Source organism: Urocampus carinirostris, chromosome 2 (genome assembly GCF_059441175.1).
Source record: "Urocampus carinirostris isolate Australia breed hairy pipefish chromosome 2, RoL_Ucar_1.0, whole genome shotgun sequence".
Lineage (NCBI taxonomy): Eukaryota > Metazoa > Chordata > Actinopteri > Syngnathiformes > Syngnathidae > Urocampus > Urocampus carinirostris.
In genome coordinates, this window is record NC_142350.1 from 33,214,822 (window position 1) to 33,236,879 (window position 22,058).

Below are 22,058 nucleotides of genomic sequence, written 5' to 3' on the forward strand. Positions count from 1 at the left end.
TTTACATCAATTAAAAATCATGCACTATGCCTATTTTAGATACGGTAATTATAGTAAAGATTCAATTACCAAGAGTTTCTTTGGGTGTTATGTTAAAGGAGTCACTAGTGTTACTATTATAAGTTTGAATGTCAAGCTTCTTTTTCATAATATTCATTTGTGGAGTAAGGTTATTTTCTTGTTTTAATTTTAAACATGGTTTCCCTACTTGGTAAAATATGGAATAGGGGAGGCACAGAATAACTTCCTCCCTTTTGGTCACAAGTGTATTATATTATTATGGGTTTTGTACAGTAGTTTATGTGCAAATACGTTATTGTTTCCTTTTGTTTATTAATGATTCATGTTTTTTGGGTGTGTGCTGTGACTCAATAAAGAGCCACATAAAATAAATACATAAAATAAAGGGAAAAACACAAAGAAATGTGTCATTTTTAACTGAAAAAAAATAACGCCGCTTCAAGAGGTAATTCCTCCAATAATTATAGAAATGCACCGAATCCGAAACACAGAATTTTCCCTTTTAACAGCTTATTGACGCATTTTAATAGAGTTTAGTGACATAATTAAAACTTATTTGATAATGCAAGGACTAAATTGACGTCACACGCTTCCGATGTTTAATTTTGATATCATTATGTGCTTTTGTGCGCGTGTATGTTTGTGTGTGTGAGAGAGAGAGAGAGAGAGAGGCATAGTGTTAGAGCGCAATATTCATTCAGCAGTGAGGAGCAAATCTTGGAAGTTGCTTGTAGAACACGGCACGTTTAACCTTCACTCCAAGTCCATATTTTCTGGTAAATACAGCAATATTGTTGGAAAGTAGTAATAAAAACAAAACTTGCTTAAGCCTCAAGATGGCCTCTATGCCGCGATAAAACGAGGTAACAGATAAAAGAAGTTTCATTATAAAGTTGGATGAGCTATATTTAAATTATGTGGGAATGGTAAATAGTTTATGAATCAATGATCTACATTGAAATACATTAGGGATTGTTTTAGATAACTAACATTGAATTAGAATCTGTTATCTACTGATTTAGAAAAAAGATAAAACTGTGATCACTGTAACATAATACTTACAAGGGCACACTAACTATTTTTATATGATAACAGGAGATGTGCAAGGACCAAGGTGCAGGGCCTCATGCATTTTCTACAGATTCTCAGCCTACAGAATCTAGAAATCCATGTCTTGAATTTTGTCTGTGGCAAACATGCAAGGTTTTGAAGAACACGAACACAGATGTTGGCAACCACCAGGTCGCACAAAAATGGAAAAAACAACTTATTTTTAGCTTACTGGTATATTGAATTTATTTGTGTATTATATACACACATTTTGTTAACCCAAACAAAAACAGGAGTTTGATTGCGCATTACACCTTTACTGTGTACTTTTATATCACCGTTAGTTGATCAGTCAACTAAGATCGCTAACATGATTTGCTCAGCATTGGATGGATCGGGAATAAAAACCGGATCACAGCAGTGAGCATGAGCAGCAAATCCCAACCCCCTGGCCACTAGAATTGCAGGTGGCAAAGGAAAAGGCACTTTTTATCCCATCTTCACACTATTTTTGCTCACAGTGCCATTATGGGAAAGAGTTCACCCAAAACAGCATTGTTCATCATGGAGATAAAATATAATGCCTTTTCCCATGTCATTTCAGAAAACATCCTTAGCGGCTTAGTACCGGTAATTACAGAGTGGATTTGGGTTTACGATGATAATCAATATGATTATTACTAAAGTTATTATTTGCCCGGGTCGCAAGAATATACTCGGACATTAAACCAATCTGTGGTACAGAAAATGAAACTTAGAAACAGAAAATTTCCACATCCACAAATTCACACTGCACATATATTTTTATTTGGCATTTTTCTTATATTCACAAAGCCACATGAAAAGAAAATTGAAATATGTCAAAAGCAAGGAGCCAGTCAACACTACTTACAATGATAAGTATTTGATCATGGAATTAGAACTACCGGTATTGTAAAAAAAGATAAAAATCCTAACTAAAGCACATGTTCTTTTTTTATGTGAAATACCTATCAAATACCCATTTGGGTCATTTTATGGAATATTTACATTCACACCAACAGCTGTAGCAAAAGGTACAAAGACAATCATGAATACCCCAAAATACTCTGAAATGCTGGATGTCATCACTGTTTTATGGGGAACAAAATACTTTCTGTAGGTCCAATTTCCCCCATCTCTTCATAATGAAACATTTTAAGACTTATGTTTTATTTATTATTATGGGCACAGGTGGGGGGCTTAGAATTATCATCATTATCATCAGGGGAGTCTCCAAGCCTTATTACCGTGCTGACTGAGTGATGCCTCAAGCTGTCAGTTAAGTATATGCAAAGTTAAAAGCCCATTTAGCATCTCGTGGAAGAACTGTTCATGAATTTGAAAATAATAATGTTAAAGATTTTCTGCAAAACAAACGCTTCACTTTTATCAACAATTGCAACTGTCAACTTGTATCTTCCTTTTAATTCGCAGCTATCGGTCGTTAATTTGGGAAAGAGGCTGAAGTTATGCTTTGAGCCAGAGGGGGCAGTCATGAGTAAAAAGTGGCAAACTGCACAATGAATTGTTTAAAGTGCTGTCATAATGAAATATTTTTCCATAAATGTAGCTCTTACCAGGTCATCACACATGATCAAAAGCAACTGAGTTTCAGAAGGGAACGTAAGTTCGATAATGGAATTATAGACTAATTAGAATAAAGGTCATTCATTTGTCAATAATGAACTGACTCCTTCCAACCACAGTTCTGTGCCTCTTTAAAAATGAAGCTAGTAAGGAAATGTCTCGAAGGATGCCCTGATTTGGACCGTCGATTACTCTAAGGCAACCTTTCCTTTTTAGCATCAACAGCAATACCCCTTTAATCTAGTCTGTGACCTCTGTGTTGACTTGTGCAGTAATGCTGGCTGGCGTCACATTGAGGTGAATGTCATACTGTTGGTCCAGACCCAGGTAGCTGTCGCTCATCAAGTAGAGTGTGTAGATGCACCTGAAGGCACATGGATCGACGTTTTGTCAAAAAAGCCTCTACCGATAGGATGGCAAATTCAGTTTTCTTACTTTCCGGTCTTCTCTGGTGTGTAGAAGGCCACAGACGCAGTGGTATTGTTGCGCACATATCCTATACGTTTCACTGCCAGCAAGGCCTTGTGATCCACTTCCCCGATGATGAGAAACCAGCCTTCGTCTTTCACCTTGGGGAATCTTGGAGCTTGTGCCTTGCTGTCTTGCTTCCTCTGTTAAAACAAAGTTCATTGTGGCCATCATTGTTGGGACTAACGCGTTACGTAGGAACACGTTCTAGGAACACAATTACTTTTCCCAATAACGAGTATTTGTAATGCCTTGTGAACAAAATTTTGCAACTCTACTCTCGTTATTCCGCAACTCATTAAAGCAGATCATGAATTTCAAAGTCCACTGACTTCTGAAGGATCCGGCATCACTTACATATAAACCTCGATCGGCCAGCAACCTTTCCTGCATTTTTACATATACCTACAAAGTAAGGCTGCAACTAACGATGATATTAATGAATATTTAATCGGTGGATTAGGTTTTAGATTAACCAATAAATCAGATTTTTAAAAATCACATTTTTCATTTTCTCTTACATTCAAAAATAAAAGTTTTAGTCCTATATAAAATAGTGCACAAAACATCCAAATTTTCTATAATATAACACAATAAAAAAAAATCCAAGTGCTTGCCAAACAGCCTAAAAATAAACAAAAATACATTCCATGTATGCTGTACACCAGCAAGGTGCAAAAAAAAAAAGAATAGGAGTACTTTGTTGGATGTCATCTTCTTGTACAGTGAATGTTTATACACAGCGCTTTGAGTTGCAAAGTGTTACTACAGTTTGTCGCCGGATCAAGAAGAAATTCAATGCACTCTTATTTGCATTTAATTAACATGCTGAGTGCCACATACATTTTGCAACACAATGAATCGAAGATGAAATTTGACTCCAACACTTTTAACAATCGTTTGTATCTATGTCATTGATACGTTGTTGCAGCCCTACTGCAAAGTACAACTGAGTACAGGTCTGGCGGCGTCGTGAGTACAAGGATGCTGAATTTCTCCTCATTGAGACATTCTTCATACAGTATATACTGGCATCTAAGCCAGATTTACAACTATGAAAAAAATCAGTGGGTCATCTTATATGCACGTATTTGGTTGTGTGTCACCAGTAGCTAATGGTTAGCAGTGCGTGGGGAGGGGCGCATGGCTTATACAGGAACAACAAACCCTCAGGATATTCAAACGGGTGACATAGGCACATAATTCATCCTAAAAGTGTGCTGAAATTTGGTATTTTTATTTATAAAATCATTTTTGCAACACACCATGCCTGGAGAATAGAAGAAAACATCTTGTACAGTACCCAGTGGAAAAAGATCTTCCGAGTGGGTTGAATCCCAGAGACAATATAGTAATGGAGTGTCTCACATATGTGTTCGTTGCCAAGCTCTCAAAATTGCACATGCCAAAAAATATAAAGAGTTTACAGCTTCCAAAGTCGAGGTAAGATCGGGCATTAAAGATCCAGCCCGAATTGGGCGTGCGGGTAATGAAGCCCGACCCAACCCGAGCCTGACAAATTAACTTGATCTGTGTGACTGTGCTTAAAGAAAACTCAAATTTTCATATTTAATTGGTGAGGACTCGGGGGAGGAGTTTAAGAAAAAGCCAATGAGAGAGAAGCCTGGCCCAAACCTAAACGTAATGATTGAGAATTTAGGCCCGACCCAACTCGAATTTCTGTTTAGTCTCTGGTCGGGCTCAGGCTTTAAATTTCACCTCTACTCTAAAGGTTGGCTTACACATTTTTTCTATTTCTTTTATTATGTGGCTATTTTCAACAGTTTTAGGAGGTTGGCTTCAATACAGCTACCAGTATATACGATCATTTGGAACTACATATCATTAGAGGAACATGCTACATTTTGGTGTCAGTAATATTGGATAAGAAGTTACTTTTGAAATGAAGGAACTATTAACTGTAAATTATTACTATTTTTCAGTAACCCGCCCAACACTTTTGGCCACAAGTCGTTAGCAGCGTTTCGGGTCACCCTTTTGTTGGAAAACACAAGTGAGCCCCAGGATCAGCTGAATTGAGATCTTAAACTGATCACAGACAACCCAAGGGCTACACTAAGCTTCAATCCTGCCTTGAAGTAGAGGAAACCAACGGCTGTGATGACAGTGAAGCTAGTTTTACAGCGTCCTGTACTGCGAGGCTGCTGACTAGGAAAGAAGCTCCCGCTCTGAAATTGACACCTTCAAGCTTTACTGAAGTTTGCAGCTGCTTGCATGGAGAAACCAAATGCCTTCTGGAGCAAGTGATTTTATGGTCAAAGAAAAAAAATATTTTAACACAAAGACAAGATGTATGCTTAGATGGGTGGAAGGGAAGCTTGTGATCTCAGGACAGCATGCGAATGTAGTGTTTTGCCTGTCAAGTCACATTTATTTATATAGCCCTTAATCAAAAAATTGTCTTAAAGGACTGCACAGGATTACAATGACACAATTACCTGATCTTAAACCAACCCTGTGCTCAAAGTAATAGGTCACATCTCAAAGGTTCCAACCTATTCTCAAGCTTTGGAAGAAAAAAAAGGATACTTATGTTGAATGTCGAATGAATAACATTTTGTAAATTTATATATATATTATATACATATGTTATTACACATCAAATTTGAGATATATTACAGAATCTATCGATAGCAATTTAGATTTTTGGGGGAATGGAAAAAAGTAAAAAAGTGAGAAAAAAAAAATATATATATTTTTTTTGCATTTATGGAGTGTTTACATTGTAAACCAAGGTTCTCCAACTCGCAAAATGATAGCACATCTATTGAAGTAATATGCCAATGTCAGCCTGATCCAATTGTTGGGATTCTTCTGAACAGAAATGCATGCATATTTTGGGAAGACGGTTTTGTGCAACTTAGCCCAAAATAAACATAATAGAAACTTGCTGAGGTGCTTTTTACTAAACAAACAAACCCCCAAAATGTGCGTCTTTCAAACAAAAAAACATTTTTAAAATTTTTATTTTCATAATATGTTAAACAATGTGATTCAATTTTTTTATTTTCAGGGGGTTGTTTGGTGGTTGAAATAAAATAATTTGTGGGAATTATTTTAAAGAAACATTTACTCACCCATTTTTTTTTTACCTCAAACATCACAAACCAATGATAAAAACAATTCATTTTGAGGCTTAATATAAATGAACAAAAGTGTTTGATTCTAAACCAAAGTACTAGATTGGTCTTGACCCAAAATGGGTGATTTTGGACCAAACTGTGAACTAGATTTGATCAAATTGTAGACACACTTATTCGGACCACATCAAATTTTTCTACTTCAAAGTCAAGCATCTGTGAATCGTCAGGATCAATATAACATTGTCCTGAATCTTCAATTGTTTCACATCAAATACCGTATTGAATCACTTTTTGTGGAGTGAAGCACACTTCAACCAATCAGACGTACTGACCCTCTGCTGGCCCTGGTTGATGCGTTTCAGTGACACCTGTAAAACGTACTCCTGGTCAGCATGCACATCCATCCAGCTGCTGGCCTCCCTCAAGCTAGCTCCCGCAGCAGGAACGTGGCGTTCGGTTTGTTGTCGGCTGTCCTCCCACCAGCCCTTTATGCTCATTGAGACCTCCAGCACTGGAAGATGACTGAGGAAAGCCCACATCTAAACACAGAGGAAAAAATAGGCACTGATTCATTCTCAGAAAGCTCATCCATTATTTAAAGGGACAGTGTATATTGTCTGACAACTAAACGTTACTGAATTGTGTAGTGCAACCAAAGAAGTGTGCTAAAAACCACAAAAAAATGACAAGCTACGGAGACTCAAAGGGTCCAAATGGGGTCTTTTTACCCAGCTTTTTGCAAGATTTTTAACTTTGAGGTACCAGTAAGAGCAAGAAAGCGGACAATTATGTGTGCTCCCTCTTGGACAGGGGTCTCAAACTCAATTTAGTCGGGGGCATTCAGAACTAGGGTTTGAGTGAGGTTAGGCCGCATTGTTTTCAAAGACAGAAATAAACCAAAGATTTAATGTAAAATGCAGCAGATATATTGAATTGAATTGTCTTTGTTGTCGTAGACATCAGCGTTGTCAAACATTGAATGCAACAAGATTAGACATGGCACACCGGGGTAATCATTTAATGAAGACTTTACAGATTTTTTCTTCTAAAAGACTCAGGATAAATAGGCAAAAATAGTTACAAGTGTTTAGTTTCTGGCCTAAGTTATAACAGTATCACGAAAAAGAATAGTGCATTGTAACAAGAGTGCAAGGAAAACAAGTGCAATAACATTTAGCAGAGTAAAAAATCCCAAATTAAGTCACAAGATATGTATTTTCACAGTATGTGCAACTAGCTGGAGAGCAATTAGATGCTGCATCCGTGCGTGCCATCATCTTGACTATTGTCATTTAACGTTCAGTTTAAAAAGCAGTTACTATCTCCTTCAATACCCGGCAGCCTTCTTCATTTTAATTTGGACAAAATATTTCGTGATGATTTGGCAAAAAATTATTATCAGAATCAGCTTATTTGAAACTTAGTGTCTGTGGTGCGTACGTGCTGCCGTGGATCAAAACAAGAAGTAGCAAGCAACTCATAATACAGGGCAAACATACATCAATCATAAACATTTGTATGTTAATCACTGCCCGACATATGTATAGGGGTAACATCCATATTAAATCCGCGAGGGGCCGCACTAACATTAAGCTATCGTCTTGAGGGCCACAAATGGCCCGCTGGCTGCAAGTTCGAGACTAATACTCTAGGTGAAGCTCATGTTATGTAAATTTAATGCAAACAACAGAAAAGCAGATATTTCAATGCCATTGAACTAAAAAAAAAATAAAAAAATCACCCCATTTATTTGTGTACAACGCACATTTTTCACCCCAAAAGGAACTCAAAGTTTCAGTGTGTCATACACGACGTTTTCCCGTATTTGTTAAATGATTAATCTGTCTAAAAATATCTTTGATTGCAAAAAAAAATGGTTGCAATTAAAATAAAGTAAGAACACCAAATCATAATAAATGGAACACCAGTGATACAGATAGCATATAAAAATGCTCTAAGGTTTAATTTATTGTCATACTATTTTTACTCAGAGTACCAATTGTCTCTAGTAAGGTGAGTGAAAATAGTGTGATGATGAGATGATATCGGATGCCTTTTCATGTGTAATGTATATTAATGGTTAGGATTCACCATGCTCCCCGCAGTGACCCGGGTTCGTTTCCTATTGCGTCTACCCCCAAAATTTGAGCAGGAAAGAGACAACATTTTATATATATTATTAATCAAAAAATTGGGGTGCGCGTTATACACAAATAAGTCCGGTAAGTTTACAGTCCAACACATACTGGAGAAAAGAAGCTGCTTTGTATGCCTGTGTGTCAAGCTAGTTGGAGAAAACCTTCCAGATTCACCAAGCAAAGGCTATTTATGTGAGGATTACTCACTCAGAGCAAAGCAGACAGGAACACTGCTGCACATCTAATTATTTAATTAGCGAGGCCACCCTACCACGGGAGGGCAGAGGCGATGAGGGGAGTAAAGGTGGGGAAGGATGACAGAGGGCCCCCTGATTGGGTGAAGCTTGAGAGCCTGCCGCCATGCCTGCTCCCTCTCATTACTGCGGCAATTAGCACTTAGATTGCAGCAGTAAACCCTATCAGAGGGCTGTAATTGGGGATCTTGGAGCTATCTGGGATCACAATGGCAAGGCTGCTCAGGGCATGTCATTGCTAATTGTGTGTTCTGCACTTGCGTGCAAGAGAATAATATGATACCTAGTACATTAAGGTTATAAACAAACACAGCTTACCTGAGTCACATGATTTGAAGGCAACTCATGGCCGACGATTGCGGCAAAAATGCTCTCCTTTCCACCGCAAGTGGCCATCAACTCAGGCAGTCCTTCAATCGGTCCGTTGTAGTTTTTTGTGTTTCCGGTCCCTTTCTGGTTCGACCATTTCCTGCATGTTATCAAGTTTAACATTAGTACAGAAATGTTTGCATGTCATTACAGTGGGACAATTTCAAAAGACAAATGTTTTTTTGTTTTAAATTCAAGACTACCCCAAATTATTATTAGAAGTAGGAAAAAATACCCAAATTGTATGTTTTTTCATGTCACAGGAAAAGCATGGATAAAAACGGAGGGAGTCTAGTCTTAAACACCAGATTGAGTTGAGAAAAAAGACTAAACAATATAGCAACCGTATTCATTTGTGTATACAGTAATCCCTTGTTTTCTGCAGGAGTTGTGTTCCAAAAAAGTCCCGCGGTGGTCAAAACCCGCCAAGTAGAAACATTTATTAGATATCAGTGCCATAAAATATGTGACTGTAACAAAATAGCAACTATAAATCTACAAATAAAAAAACAAAACACAAAGTTGAAGTTGAATGAATGGTCTTTATTGTCGTTATACAACAGTACATCTACATTTGCACATCTGGTTAGCTACTCCTCTTGCACTATCGGCACTATGGTAAAATACTATACGTAGCCATAATACAATACAACTTTTACTTATATCTGTACATTCGAGGAAACTGTGCGGGTCAGATGTATCGACATTTCGTTCTGTATACACGTGTACTAGAATGACAATAAAGTATATCTGAATCTGAATCTGTACAGCAAAATTGGAGGGCTTTTCCTTTAAGTGTAAGAACGCTAGCAACTGGGATCTTTGGGTTCAGCCAGGTCTCTGTAATGAGTAGTTTCATACAAGTTGTAGCTCCAGGTCATCTGTTTTATGGGTAATGGGTCTGGCGTTGGTGAGATACAGGCTCGGCAGTGTTGGTTTGTGAGAGTTGTTACGTAGGCTGGCTGCAGTAGGCAGGACCTGCAGCCCCGCTATTGCTTCCTCTCCTGACGCCTCCTCAGTGTTTTCCCAGATCCAATAACAATCCAAGGAGCACCAGTTGGTGATCAGCATTTCTATGCACGCTTCTGACTATCTTAGGAATCCAATTTAACTGATGAATCTCGTTTTGGTGGCCTCATTGACATGGGATCCTATCATGGTCGCACAAACAGACAGTCACGACCAACTAATACACGCACACAAAGACATCCCCGTACTGAACCCGGGACAGCATTTGCTGTCTGCTGTCTGCTACAGAACACAAAGCACGATACGTTGATATCAATGACAATAAAAACAATTTAATTACATTCAAAATCCGCAAAGTATCGAAACCACTAAAAGTAAACTGTGATACAGCGAGGGATTACTGCATATATATTATGTCCAAGTTTTTTTATTTAATAAATGAAGTATTTTTCACCACTAGGAGGCGTTTAGTAACAAACACTGTCTCTTTGAATAAAAGAAAAAGAAAAAAGAAAAAGAGGAAACAAGAATTGGGAAATCGGTCCATAAAAACATGAATCGAATAAACCTTGTGACTTTAGGCTGTGAGATCAGCAAAGAATGTGTAAGTAGTACATGGCTGAAAGTAAGTCTTACCTGAACAGGTAGAGGTTCTGTTGCTCCATGTGTGGCAGGGTTAGTAGAGAAGAATCATGCAGCCAGCGGCCTTGCACAATCATCTGCACCAGGTTGCAGATGCTTAAAGCTGAAACAAGCCAGCCTTCATTTGCTGCAACATCAAGCAAAGCCTGAGCAGAAAAGACAGAAGAGTAACATTACGTTTATGAGTAACCGAATGCGGGTTAGTATCTTTTTTTCAATACATTTATTCATGTACACCTTTTACCTAAAAATAATTCAAAGTTTGGCTGCGTGTTGTACAAAAGATTTTACAATAGAACATTACTGTAGTTGTGCCATGATTGATCAGTCAAAAATACATCCCCGACTACAATCGCAATAGGAATCAAACCCAGCTCATGACGGGGAGAGTGCCAAATCCTAACACAAGACCACCAGCGACATAGATCAGTGGTCAGCAAACACTGTGCCGCTGACCGGTCGTGGGCCGTGGGTCGTTTGGAACCAAAAAAAGTTGCCTTATGTTTTTGCTTATACTGTATGTAACGTGCAGTTTTTTCCCTTCCCACAGAACAAGTTACAAGTTTGGCTGCACGTTATACACGAGGTTTAACGGTAGGCTATTCCAGTATTCGAACAATGATTGATCAGTCGATTGTTATTGCTGACCAAAACATTGGATTCAACGGAAATCAAACTTGGATTGCAGCGGTGAAAGCACCGGATCTTAACAATTGCATCCCCAGCGATTCAGATGACATAAGAAAAGGACACTCTATTTTTTTTCTCATTATCACACGATCTTTACTCACGGTAGTACATTCTTTTATATCTGGAACCATGATTCAAATAATTTGACAACATAAACCAAGAACACTATACCAAAATTAAATTTACAATGTATTTATTTAATGTCCTTCGAAAACGGATTTATCCTCGCATAAAACAAAGAGTTGTTTCCCATGTCATGCTTTTTTGCTTTTATTTCTTTCTTTCAAGACAACTTTCTTTTTTCTACATTATTTAAAAAATAGTACCATGAGTAAAAATAGTGTAGTAATGAGATGAAATCCAAAACCTTTCCCTATGTCATTTACATCTTGAGTTGTCAAAGCATGACACACCAGATTTAGGCTTATTATTATTGATATTGTCACTAATGTTATTATTCGGCAGGGCTGCGTGGATATTGCCAGACATTAAACCTGTCTGCGGGACAGAAAAGGTTGGGGATCACTGATATAGATGACATACGAAAAAGCATCAGGTATTACCTCATTATTACCCTTTTTTATTAACGGGACTAGAGACGAATGCTAGAATTGTTTTGAAAGATATGAACAAACGCAAAAAAAGCAGGATAAGAAAAAACACTTTTTGGGGTATCTGATGATGAATCGGACTTTGAAAAACATTAAATAAATACGTTGTACATTTTATGTTGGTATTGTGTTCATAGTTGACAATGTCAATACATGATTTTAATTATGGCCTCACGTATTGAGCTGAGAAAAAGCGAAACAAAATGTTATAACTATTTTAATGAAAAAGTAGGGGTGTGCGTTAAACACAAATAAATACGGTACATTTCAGGCACTATATGACCAATCCCAAGTGGAGACAGAGAAACAAATCCTATCTTTACTCACTTCTCTGGCCAATCCCAACAAGTACACAGCCCGAGTGTAATCCTGGACTCCGCCGGCTTATTACAGCCACACATTGAATCATTCACTAAATCCCCTCTGTTGCCACTCATCTACAGAACGCCACCATTACCCTGAGATTCCTTGGCTCCACTACACAGAAAAATATTGGACCAGCTCCAAAGTGTACTGCAATCAGCCATATCAAGTCCTGGCAGCACATCACAACCTCCCCCCGTTTTCTAATACCCATCACATTTTCTCCGACCTGTACGCTAGCAAATTTTTACATTCAGGGAAGCTGGAATTAACATGAAAATCCAGTACATGTCTATTATGGTTGAAAAACAACAACTGGGGAAATGAAAGATGAGATTTTCATGTTCATCCTCAGGAAGGACAGTCATGGCACCTCAAAATTAAATTATGCAAAAAACAAAATAATTTGAAAGCTGTAAAGAAATAATTGAAAAAAAAAATCACAAAATGAGCCAAACCGTCCGCTAGCAATGAAAATTTGCAGGAAAAAAGAAAGAACAATTAAAAACAACCAATAAAATAAGATACACAATTAGCAAAATGACAAAAAAACAGCTTTAAGATAGAATGGATAGCCTGGCTGAAGTCTATAAAAGCATGTGCATTGCACATTTTTGGTGATTTTTTTTCCAATTTTAACAATTGCACACTGGAACGCTTAACATAAGCCCGCATAAAAAAGTATTTACCCATTTTCTGATTTCAGTGTTCTTTGCATATTTATCAAATACAAAGGTTACAGATCATCATTACACCATTTTTAATGTGACACAGAGATGACCCAAGGAATTACAACAGTTTTGAAATGTTGATTCACAATAAAATCAAAACGTATCTGGCCCCCGAACATAATAGAAGGTTGGGCCAGCATTGGCAGCTGTAACAGAAATCAAATGTTTACAATAATTGGTAATGAGTCTTACACAATGATGAGGAAGAATTTTGGCCCACTTATCTTTGCAATTTACTTTTCAAATCTGCCATATTGGAGGGCTTTCTAGCTTGAACCGCCCATTGAAGGTCACTTCACAGTATCTCAATTGTATTTAAATCGACACTTTGATTTGGCCAGAACCTTCGTTTGTTTGTTTTGTTTTTTTTAGCCATTTAAAGGTTGACGTGCTGGTGTGTATTAGATCATTGTCCAGCTGCATGATTAAAGGGCTCTCAAATTTGAGGGCACAAGATGGACGTTCTCCTTTAGGATTCTTCCAGTAAACACCAGAAATCAATATTCCGTCAACCACAGCAAGTTGGTGTAACCATAAATGCGAGAAAACCCACCAATACGGCAGATTAGAAACACATTTGCAAAGAACAACTGGCCAAAATTCCTCCAAAGCGTTGTGAAAGACTCATTTCAAATGATCATAACTCAAAAATAAGTTCAGGGGGCAATTAATGGTAGTTTTTTCCCACAGGGCCAAGCAGGTTTAGATTTTTTGTGCCTTGATAAATGGAATCAAAATTTCAAAATTTCATTTTGTATTTCGTTGTGTGATATTAAAATTGGTTTGATGATCTGAAACCTTTGTGATGCATAAATATGAAAAACACAAAGAAATCAGGAAATGTTAACAATTTATCATGTTTGCCTGCCTACAGAAACCATATGTTTTTTAAAATTGTCAATCTTTTTTGTAAAAGTGCTACAGAGTGACTATGGAGCGGCCAACGGCTGCCAATGTCTTCAGAGCTGCTTGTTGCTGACCGCCTCAGTGATACAAAATTGGAGAAGAATCATATTTCAGAAACCATTTCAAATTGGCTTTGATTCGCTGATGGAGCCCATAGAAGATATTGGAAATAAAGCTTATTAATTAATTCTGGTTAGAAATCAATACAACAGATTGTCTGAAAATGCTGCACGTTATCATATTAGAAAATAAACAGTTCTATTTTACAGCAATACATAAAGCTTAAGAGCACAGGGAAATGTATCTTTAGTTTGGCTATTTCATGAAACAGCCCACTATGTCATGTACACACTGTGCAAATGGTATCACAGCTGCATTCAAGAATTTTGAACCTGAAACAATATAAAAAATAATAGCAAGGAGATTGTAGGAGTACTCGTTCCAGTAATTCTAATTACAAAAGTTTGAGATTTGATTGTCAAATAAAAAAAGGATATGATTTGAGGGAAAAATAACGATTCCAAAGAGTTTTACAAAGCAAATGATCAACATTCACTTGCATTTTAAACCTTTTTTAGACATCAGTCAGTAGCACTGCAACGTGGAGGAATTTGAAAATGTATCTTTTTTCATATAGCTTTCAAACATCAGACGCAGCAGACTATAAGGCGCAATAAATTGAGGCTACAGTAAGAGCCATCATATGTACAGGTACAGAGAAAGGCAATGCATTAATATGTGACGCTAACCAAAATCATAAAAAATAGTATGCAATAGGAATCAAATCCAAGTAGTGACTGTGAGAGTTCCAACACATTACCACTAGACCACTATTATCCCATTATTACATTTGCAGAGTGTATTCTGATAGGATGCGTAGATAAGCTCTTAGTTTAACATGCATGCGTATGTAAAAGAGCTTGTATGTAGAATTTTCTTTTACCTTTGTTTTTTTCTATTCTCTAATGTTTGTTGGTGAAAAAGTGGAGAGACTGTTTGACCTTTCAGAATGCACTTTGCAAATCTGTGTTCCTGGCACCGTGAGTAAATATAGTGTGATAATGAGATAAGGTTTAATGCCTTCTCAAATGCACCTTCACTGCTACTATTTGGGCTAGCATCCTATTGCACGCACTACGTTGCAATTTAGGCCAGCAATGTTTATTATTTGATCAATGCTCACATATGGCTATATACCATTAAACCTTGTATGGTACCTCATTCTGCATGCATTTCTAATCTTATACGTTGTATTCTGCAGTGTATGAGACGCACCGACTTACAAGGCGCACTTTCAAATCTCTGGCCAAATTTGAGTTATTAAGTGTGCCATATAGTCCAGTAAATACAGTAGATATCTTATAAAAGTAAGCATATGTGATTCCAATCAGTGTTTGATGAATGTATCTCAAGTATAAACACACATTAACATACTTGACAGATTCGAATGGCGTTGTCCAGAACGGTCTTGGTGTCAGTTAAGTAGTCGCTGCATGGTAACTGAGCACGGCTGAAGTGAGCCTGAAGCAGCAGATGGGTTTTAGTATGGGCGCTGTCATATGAGTGGGGGTTGACCTTCAGGGGGAGCTGTTGAGCCAGGCTGCTGTTGAGCTGGTCTTCGTTGTGCCTTACTGGGAGCTCGGCGTATTCTTCTGCATCCTGTAAAAAAAAAAAAAAGAGATCAAACATGCTATTTTTTTTATTACTTCAAGCCAATTTTTTGGTTTTACGTCTTGAATAATACCATAGTTGCTAGAATCTATATAGGGAGAAACAACATCTATATCAATCAAAAAAATCATGTTTATCTTCCTGGCCTGGCCCGTTTGCCAACATTTTCTAACCAAATCAGGCCCATTACTCAGAATGTTTGCACACCCCTGTCTTGGATCTTGCTTCAAGGTCTCTTGTTTTGAAGATGCACAGGCATGCACATGTTTTCAAACAGCCGCCAGGGGCGCCCGAGCAGTAGAGGTAGGAATATATTTCAGATAAAATATATGTGCCGAGGAAGACGCAGGTCTAATGCAACTTCGAGCTATGTTCATGAATAAAACTAGCATGAACAAACCCACGTCATGAAAAAGGTTTTAATCGAAAGAAAAGGGCTAACTACCACATTAGGAATCATTTTACGAGTCTGTTTATCTGTAAACTGAAGAATGTGACGAAACGAGCGGATTACAAGCAGCAATGTGAAACAAAGCGGAAATTATGTAGGAGGATTCCTATCTATATGTCGGCATTTTCATATGATTTAGAGTAAACATTTTATGTGGTTGGATTCTATGGATTGTACTTAATGTAACGAAGCCAATTTTGCTGACATTTAGAGAAGTTGAAAATGGTCAGGGGGTGTAATGGTGAGTAACGCCGCCTTTATAATTTTCTGTTATCTTGTTTCAGATTGATACTTCTCTGATGAGTATAGTTTGAAATGGTCATAATATCTTGAATCCCAATAGTTTAGGCTTTCAAATGATATGTGGCATGACATATTTCAGTGACTGGTGACATTGTACAGACACGTATTTGTCGGAACGTTAAAGAGTTAAGGTACCGTTTATTCTTAAAACTCTGTGTACCGCCTTTCTTGTAAATATCTCATAGTTCAATGTGGGCACATGCAGCTTATAGTCAGGTGCGGCTTATGTATGTACAAAGTGTTTTTTCCTTTAAAAATGTACTGGGTGAGGCTTATAATCAAATGCGCCTTATAGACTGAATTTTACGGTTTTAGTTTTCTTTTTTTTATCATTTGACTTTTTTTTTAATATTTAAATTATTTTTCATTACTCAACTATTATTAAAACTATTAAAAAAAAAAAGCAAAACTATTAAAAAAAAAAAAAGCAAAATTATCTTACAGATGGATCGCAAATACTTTTTAAAATTGTTTTTCTTATTTTACTTCTTTTCCAGGATGAAAGAAACATAAGTTCATTCAATATTATTTAAAAACATATTTCTGTAATGACACAAAAATAAAATACGGTACCGTAAATTCCGGACTATAAGCAGCTACTTTTTTCCCAAACCTTCAACCCTGCGGCTTATTCAGTGATGCGGCCAATTTATGTAATTTTTCTAACGGCCGCCAGCGGCGCTCGTGTACAAAAGGTAAGATTTAGATCGGTAGAATATATGCGCCGAGGAAGACTGCAACTACTTGGCTTGTGCATAAATTTAATTAGCGTAAACATACCCTCATCATGTAAAATGCAAAAAAACAAGGCACATGACGCAGCTTTCAAGCTAAAAGCAATCGAGCCGTCCGATAAAGAGCGTGTTGCTAGCGTGTTTTGGAATAAAGGAGCGTGGGACGACGTCTATATGACAAAGTTTCTTTCTGACACTGAGGAAGACGACTATGATGGCTTCAGTTCTAAGGAGGAAGATAAGGACAGTTTACCGTGATTTTAACAAGTACGGTATGATTTTTAACAGACCCGTTTACTGTGTTGCGAGCGTGGTGCTACCATTAACTGCCCTGTCACATGCACCGTTTGGGATGAAAGTTTCATTATTATTATTATTCAAGCTTTGAAAACTCTCTCGGTGTACCGTCTTTCTTTGTAAATATGTGTCACCATGTATACAGGGATCAGAATGGAGATTTTCATTTTCAGCTGAAATAGCCAGGGTCCAGGAATAAAGCAGGGCGGAGCCCTTGAGGAACAATGCGGCCAATTTTTCTAACGGCCGCCAGGGTGCGCCAGAGCAATAAAGGAAAGAGTGAGACAGTCGGATTTTGAATTTGTTTGCTACGCAAGAGAAAAAGTGAAAAAGTCGGAATGCCTTTGGGGTTCAAAAACAGCGGAAATCCGCGGATCCGCGGAAAATTCTGATCCCTGTGTATAATATGTATTTGCAACTGTATATTTTTGTAATTTATTTATTTGAGACCCTTATTCTGATATGTTTTGCACGGGCGAATCAAAAAGAAGGGGCGAAAACCACGGGGGCTGACGGGAAGTGGAGTAAAAGGGAGATTGGTTTGTGGACGCAGCAGACAATAGTGAATATATATTTTTCCCACCCTTACCTTTGGAAATATACACTTTTTTCCTTGGATAACTTTCAACAAGACCCGGAATCTGCAGGTCAGCATCAAACCTTAAGTACCGTTATCATTTTTCGTTAATTTTGCCGGCTGTGACTTTTGGACTGTGTACTTTAATGAAGGACATTCAGTTTCAATCGTGAATATGCTTGATGGCTGTTGAGATTGTCGTGTTTGTTTTGCTGATGTTGGTGTCGGTGGATTTGTTCAGACCGAGGACAATCGACTTTGGCCTGGACGGATCTATTGACACTAACAAAGATGTTATATAATGAAATTGTGAATATGCTTGATTGCTAATAAGATTTTCGAGAAGGGTTGTTCAAACCTCACATTGTGTTTGCTGTTAAAAACGTCATATTGGAATATAATATTGTGAATGTGCTTAATTGCTGTTGAGATTGTCATGATTGTTTTCTGTTATTAGTGTCAATAAATTTGTTCAAACCAAAAAATTCAGTTTCAATCGCGGGACTTAAAGTCGGGTTTGGGTTAATTTTGTGTTTGTGTTACAACTTTTTAATGTGGGCGCATGCTGCTTATATACAGGTACGGCTTGTGTAAGTACAAAATCGGTTTTCCTCTTAAAATGTGGTGGATGCGGCTTATAATCAGGTGCGCTCTATAGTCCGGAATTTACGGTAATTAAAGTTAGTAAAAGTTAGTGAAGTTTTCTGCCAGTGTTCATCGTCAACCATTTATTTTAAATTTGTTTCATGATATTTTCCCCAAAGAGAACACTAAAACGACTAATATATCTCATGATCAAAAGTAAAACGGAACAAAAAGACTGTAGGGCAGTGGTTAGCACATTTGCCTAACATGCGAAAAGGTCCCTGACTTGGGACCAGGTGGAAAACTATGTTGACCTGGAGAGGGATTGGCACCACCAGGCTGCATTTGTGCCCCTACAATCCTAGTGGTTACGGGATCCAACCAACCAACCATAGTGAGGTACTTTGTGTTGAGAAAAGTTTCTGTTCGTCCAGATGGCAGCAATTACAGAGAAGATGTCAGTGCTGTGTCACAAAGAGAAAGGAAGGTAAGTGGAGCAGAAGGTTGACAAGCTTCACTATTGTGGTGGAAAGCTTAGGTAGCAGGGGTGGGGGCCTGCTAATGAGATAATTAGAGGTAATATCGGGCCTACAAAAACCCTGCCCGACATGGCTCGCGGGTATATGAGCCAAAAATGCCCAAACCCGACCGATTAACTTGAATTGAGGGACTCGGCCTGAAGTTATCCCGAAGCTTTACTTCGACGGCAAAATGTGTAAACTTTGGGTTTCTCTTGTGTAATTTGAAGTGCAGCGCTGAAATAAAAACTTTGGCGCAATAGTGCGCATTTTAGCAAAGTGCAGCGAAATGGCACCAAAACAAAAAAATCTGCAGATAGCAAGCTGCAAATAACAAAATTCGCAGCTGAAAAGCAGAAAGGAAGTTCATCTACTGTGACACAGATGATGAAAATTAATTTGGATTTAAACTGATAGTTATGTAAGCATGTTCTTTATGATGGTATAAGAGTAATCTGAATAATACAAGTTTGGCGCCGAAATGCGCGTGTTACTCAGTTACTTCAGAAAAATATTACTTAAATAGAAGTAAAAAGCAGTTATATAAATAATTACTTGAGTACAAGTAAGTGCATGCTCTTCCGATCCTCCACGAGAAAAAACAAAAAAACAAAAAACTGAAAGAAGCCCGGCTCGGCCCGTCCTAATGATTGACATTTCAAGCCTGAGTTTGGGTCTGGGCACAATATATTACCCCAGGCCAAATACACACACAAATGAAACACCCTTCAGGGTATTGAACTAAAGGAAGCCTACCATTTATAGGATGTTTTGAAAAGAGCCAATGCACAGTGTGCATTTGTCAACATTACAATGGAGGCAAAAAATGTGGAATGAAAAAGCAGCCACTTGTTACCCTAATATTCCACAATTCAAGATGTTTTTTTTTAGATTGGTATAGGACACAAATACTTTGTCCATGTGAAGCTGAATAAGCAAAGTGATCAATATTTGAATTTGTTAGAGAAGAGTTTTTTTTTTTCTTCCGCCAGTATTGTCACGCAGACTGGTACTTCTCACTCGGACGCTTAACACAGTCAACAACAGCAACGGCAGGACAAAGACTAGGAACCTTCCCGTGGTGTCCTGCGGAGGGCTCTCTCCCGGGGGAGCCTTATGAATCCAACTCAATCCACTCAGGCTCGCTTTCTCTTTCTTTCTTGGTCCTCTCTCCTTCTTTGTCTCTCCTTTTCTCTCTTCCCCCTTTACACTCTTGTCTTTCATTTTCTCTATCCCTCTCTTTCCTACTCTCTCCCCACCTCTCTCACTCCCTTTTCCCCCTTTTTGCATTTTACTCTGTCTGTCTGTCTCTCTTTCTATCTGTCCCTCTCTTTTTCTCTCTTCTACTCTCCTCTCTCTGTTCTTCTTAGGGCGGGCGACATCGAGAGCAACCTTGGCCCCCAGTCCAAATGCCAGTGGTGCTTTCGAACAGTTAGCTGCGACCACACCCCAATCACAAGTACTACCTGCCCACGGGGCTTCCATAAATCATGCACCGGCCTGTCCGAACCTATTAAGGACTTCAGAGGCTTCGTATGCTTGGTTTGCTTGGGTCACACCCCGTCAGGCCTGGCGGCACAGGACAGTCGCAGCCCCCTCTCCTTCGGAGAACTACGGAGCCTCCCACGAGCGAGCCTAGCGCTACTAAGGATTACCTTAGGCGCCTTGAGTGACTCAACAACAACAACAGCAACCAGATGACGAAAGTGCTGTATTCAAGTCTGATCAGGAGGCTTCTCCTCCTAATGGTAACCATTGAAACTAGTGCCATCCTTTCATTTGGTGGAGCAAACCCCAACCCCAAAAAAACAGAAAGGGGGTGTTTCGTGTAGAGCAAACGCACAGTGTGCATTTGTCAGCATTACAATGGCGGTGAAGATAACATGTTGGGACTATGCAGTTACTTGTTCACCAAATAATTCATAATCCAATGTTTTTTTATTTTATGTATACAACCCAAACAGTTAGTCCATGTGAAGTTTCCGTAGCAAAGTGAGCAATTCTTGTTTTTGTTGGAGTTGTGTTGATTTTTATCCATTTACTTTCCGCAGTATTTTCACATGCGATTGGCAGCAGCAGACTGCTGCTCATTTCTAAAGAGCGGGAGGACGTTTTACATCGAAATAAAACAGAGACCAGATGATGAAGGTGCTGTATCATAGTCAGATCAGGAGGCCTCTCTTGCTACATGTTACCATGGAAACCAGTACCATCTGTTTTATGAGGAGAAGCAAAACCTAACCCCCAAAAAACGGTCTGGAGAGGCATGGGTGCTGCCAGGCTGTACTTGATCAAGACACACCAAAAGAAGTGGTGACTCAACAACCCAAGTTGTTAATGAGTCCATGAACTGGGAACGTAATGTATTATATATATATATATATATATATATATATATATATATATATATATATATTTTTTTTTTAAATATACAAAATTTGACTAAATAACAATAAGTTAGACATCTGTACTCATACACCAGGATGCAATAAAATCAACCTACCCTATAAATTTTTTTCAAAACAAAAATTTGTTTTTCTCACATAAAAGCCTCTGAAGAAAAGTTCTAAACAATGGATATGTGAATACTTACAGTCAGAATGGAAAGAATCTCATCGATTGGAAGTTCAGCCCTCAGTCTTTCTTTGAACAAACGGATGGTCTGATGCTTGAGGTAGTAATATGAGGCAATGCGGCCATACGTCAGAGGCTCAATTGTCCGGTCGTCCTTGAGCATTATAGAGATATCAAAAGTCAAACAAGGAATTTACACAACAGTTTATTCAACAAAAGCACACACCTCTTTGATTTCAATGCAGTAGGAGCACTCCAAGTCCCGTAGGCTCTTTTCCACCAGATTAGACAGGTATTTGTTCATAGATTCATGACTGATGTCTTCCAGATTGTAATAGCTGAAAACAGTCAAAAGCATTCAAGTTAATTATACAAGGTGTTAGAGTTATAAACCTTTTTTCCCCATTTTTAAATTCCATGTCTT

General features: G+C 38.1%; 1 protein-coding gene across 1 annotated transcript in view; it reads right to left on the reverse strand.

The window, feature by feature from the left end:
* Positions 1-1,855: 1,855 nt before the first annotated feature.
* ascc3 (activating signal cointegrator 1 complex subunit 3) overlaps positions 1,856-22,058 on the reverse strand; it is a 64,593-nt gene continuing 44,390 nt past the window's right edge. The window contains exons 35-42 of the mRNA XM_088326234.1: positions 21,861-21,972; positions 21,654-21,788; positions 15,359-15,583; positions 10,618-10,769; positions 8,962-9,112; positions 6,584-6,790; positions 3,115-3,290; positions 1,856-3,043 (exon numbers count right to left, since the gene is read on the reverse strand). Coding sequence (XP_088182360.1) covers positions 2,920-3,043; positions 3,115-3,290; positions 6,584-6,790; positions 8,962-9,112; positions 10,618-10,769; positions 15,359-15,583; positions 21,654-21,788; positions 21,861-21,972 — 1,282 coding nt within the window. The 3' untranslated portion in view covers positions 1,856-2,919. The remainder of the gene's footprint in view (positions 3,044-3,114; positions 3,291-6,583; positions 6,791-8,961; positions 9,113-10,617; positions 10,770-15,358; positions 15,584-21,653; positions 21,789-21,860; positions 21,973-22,058) is intronic.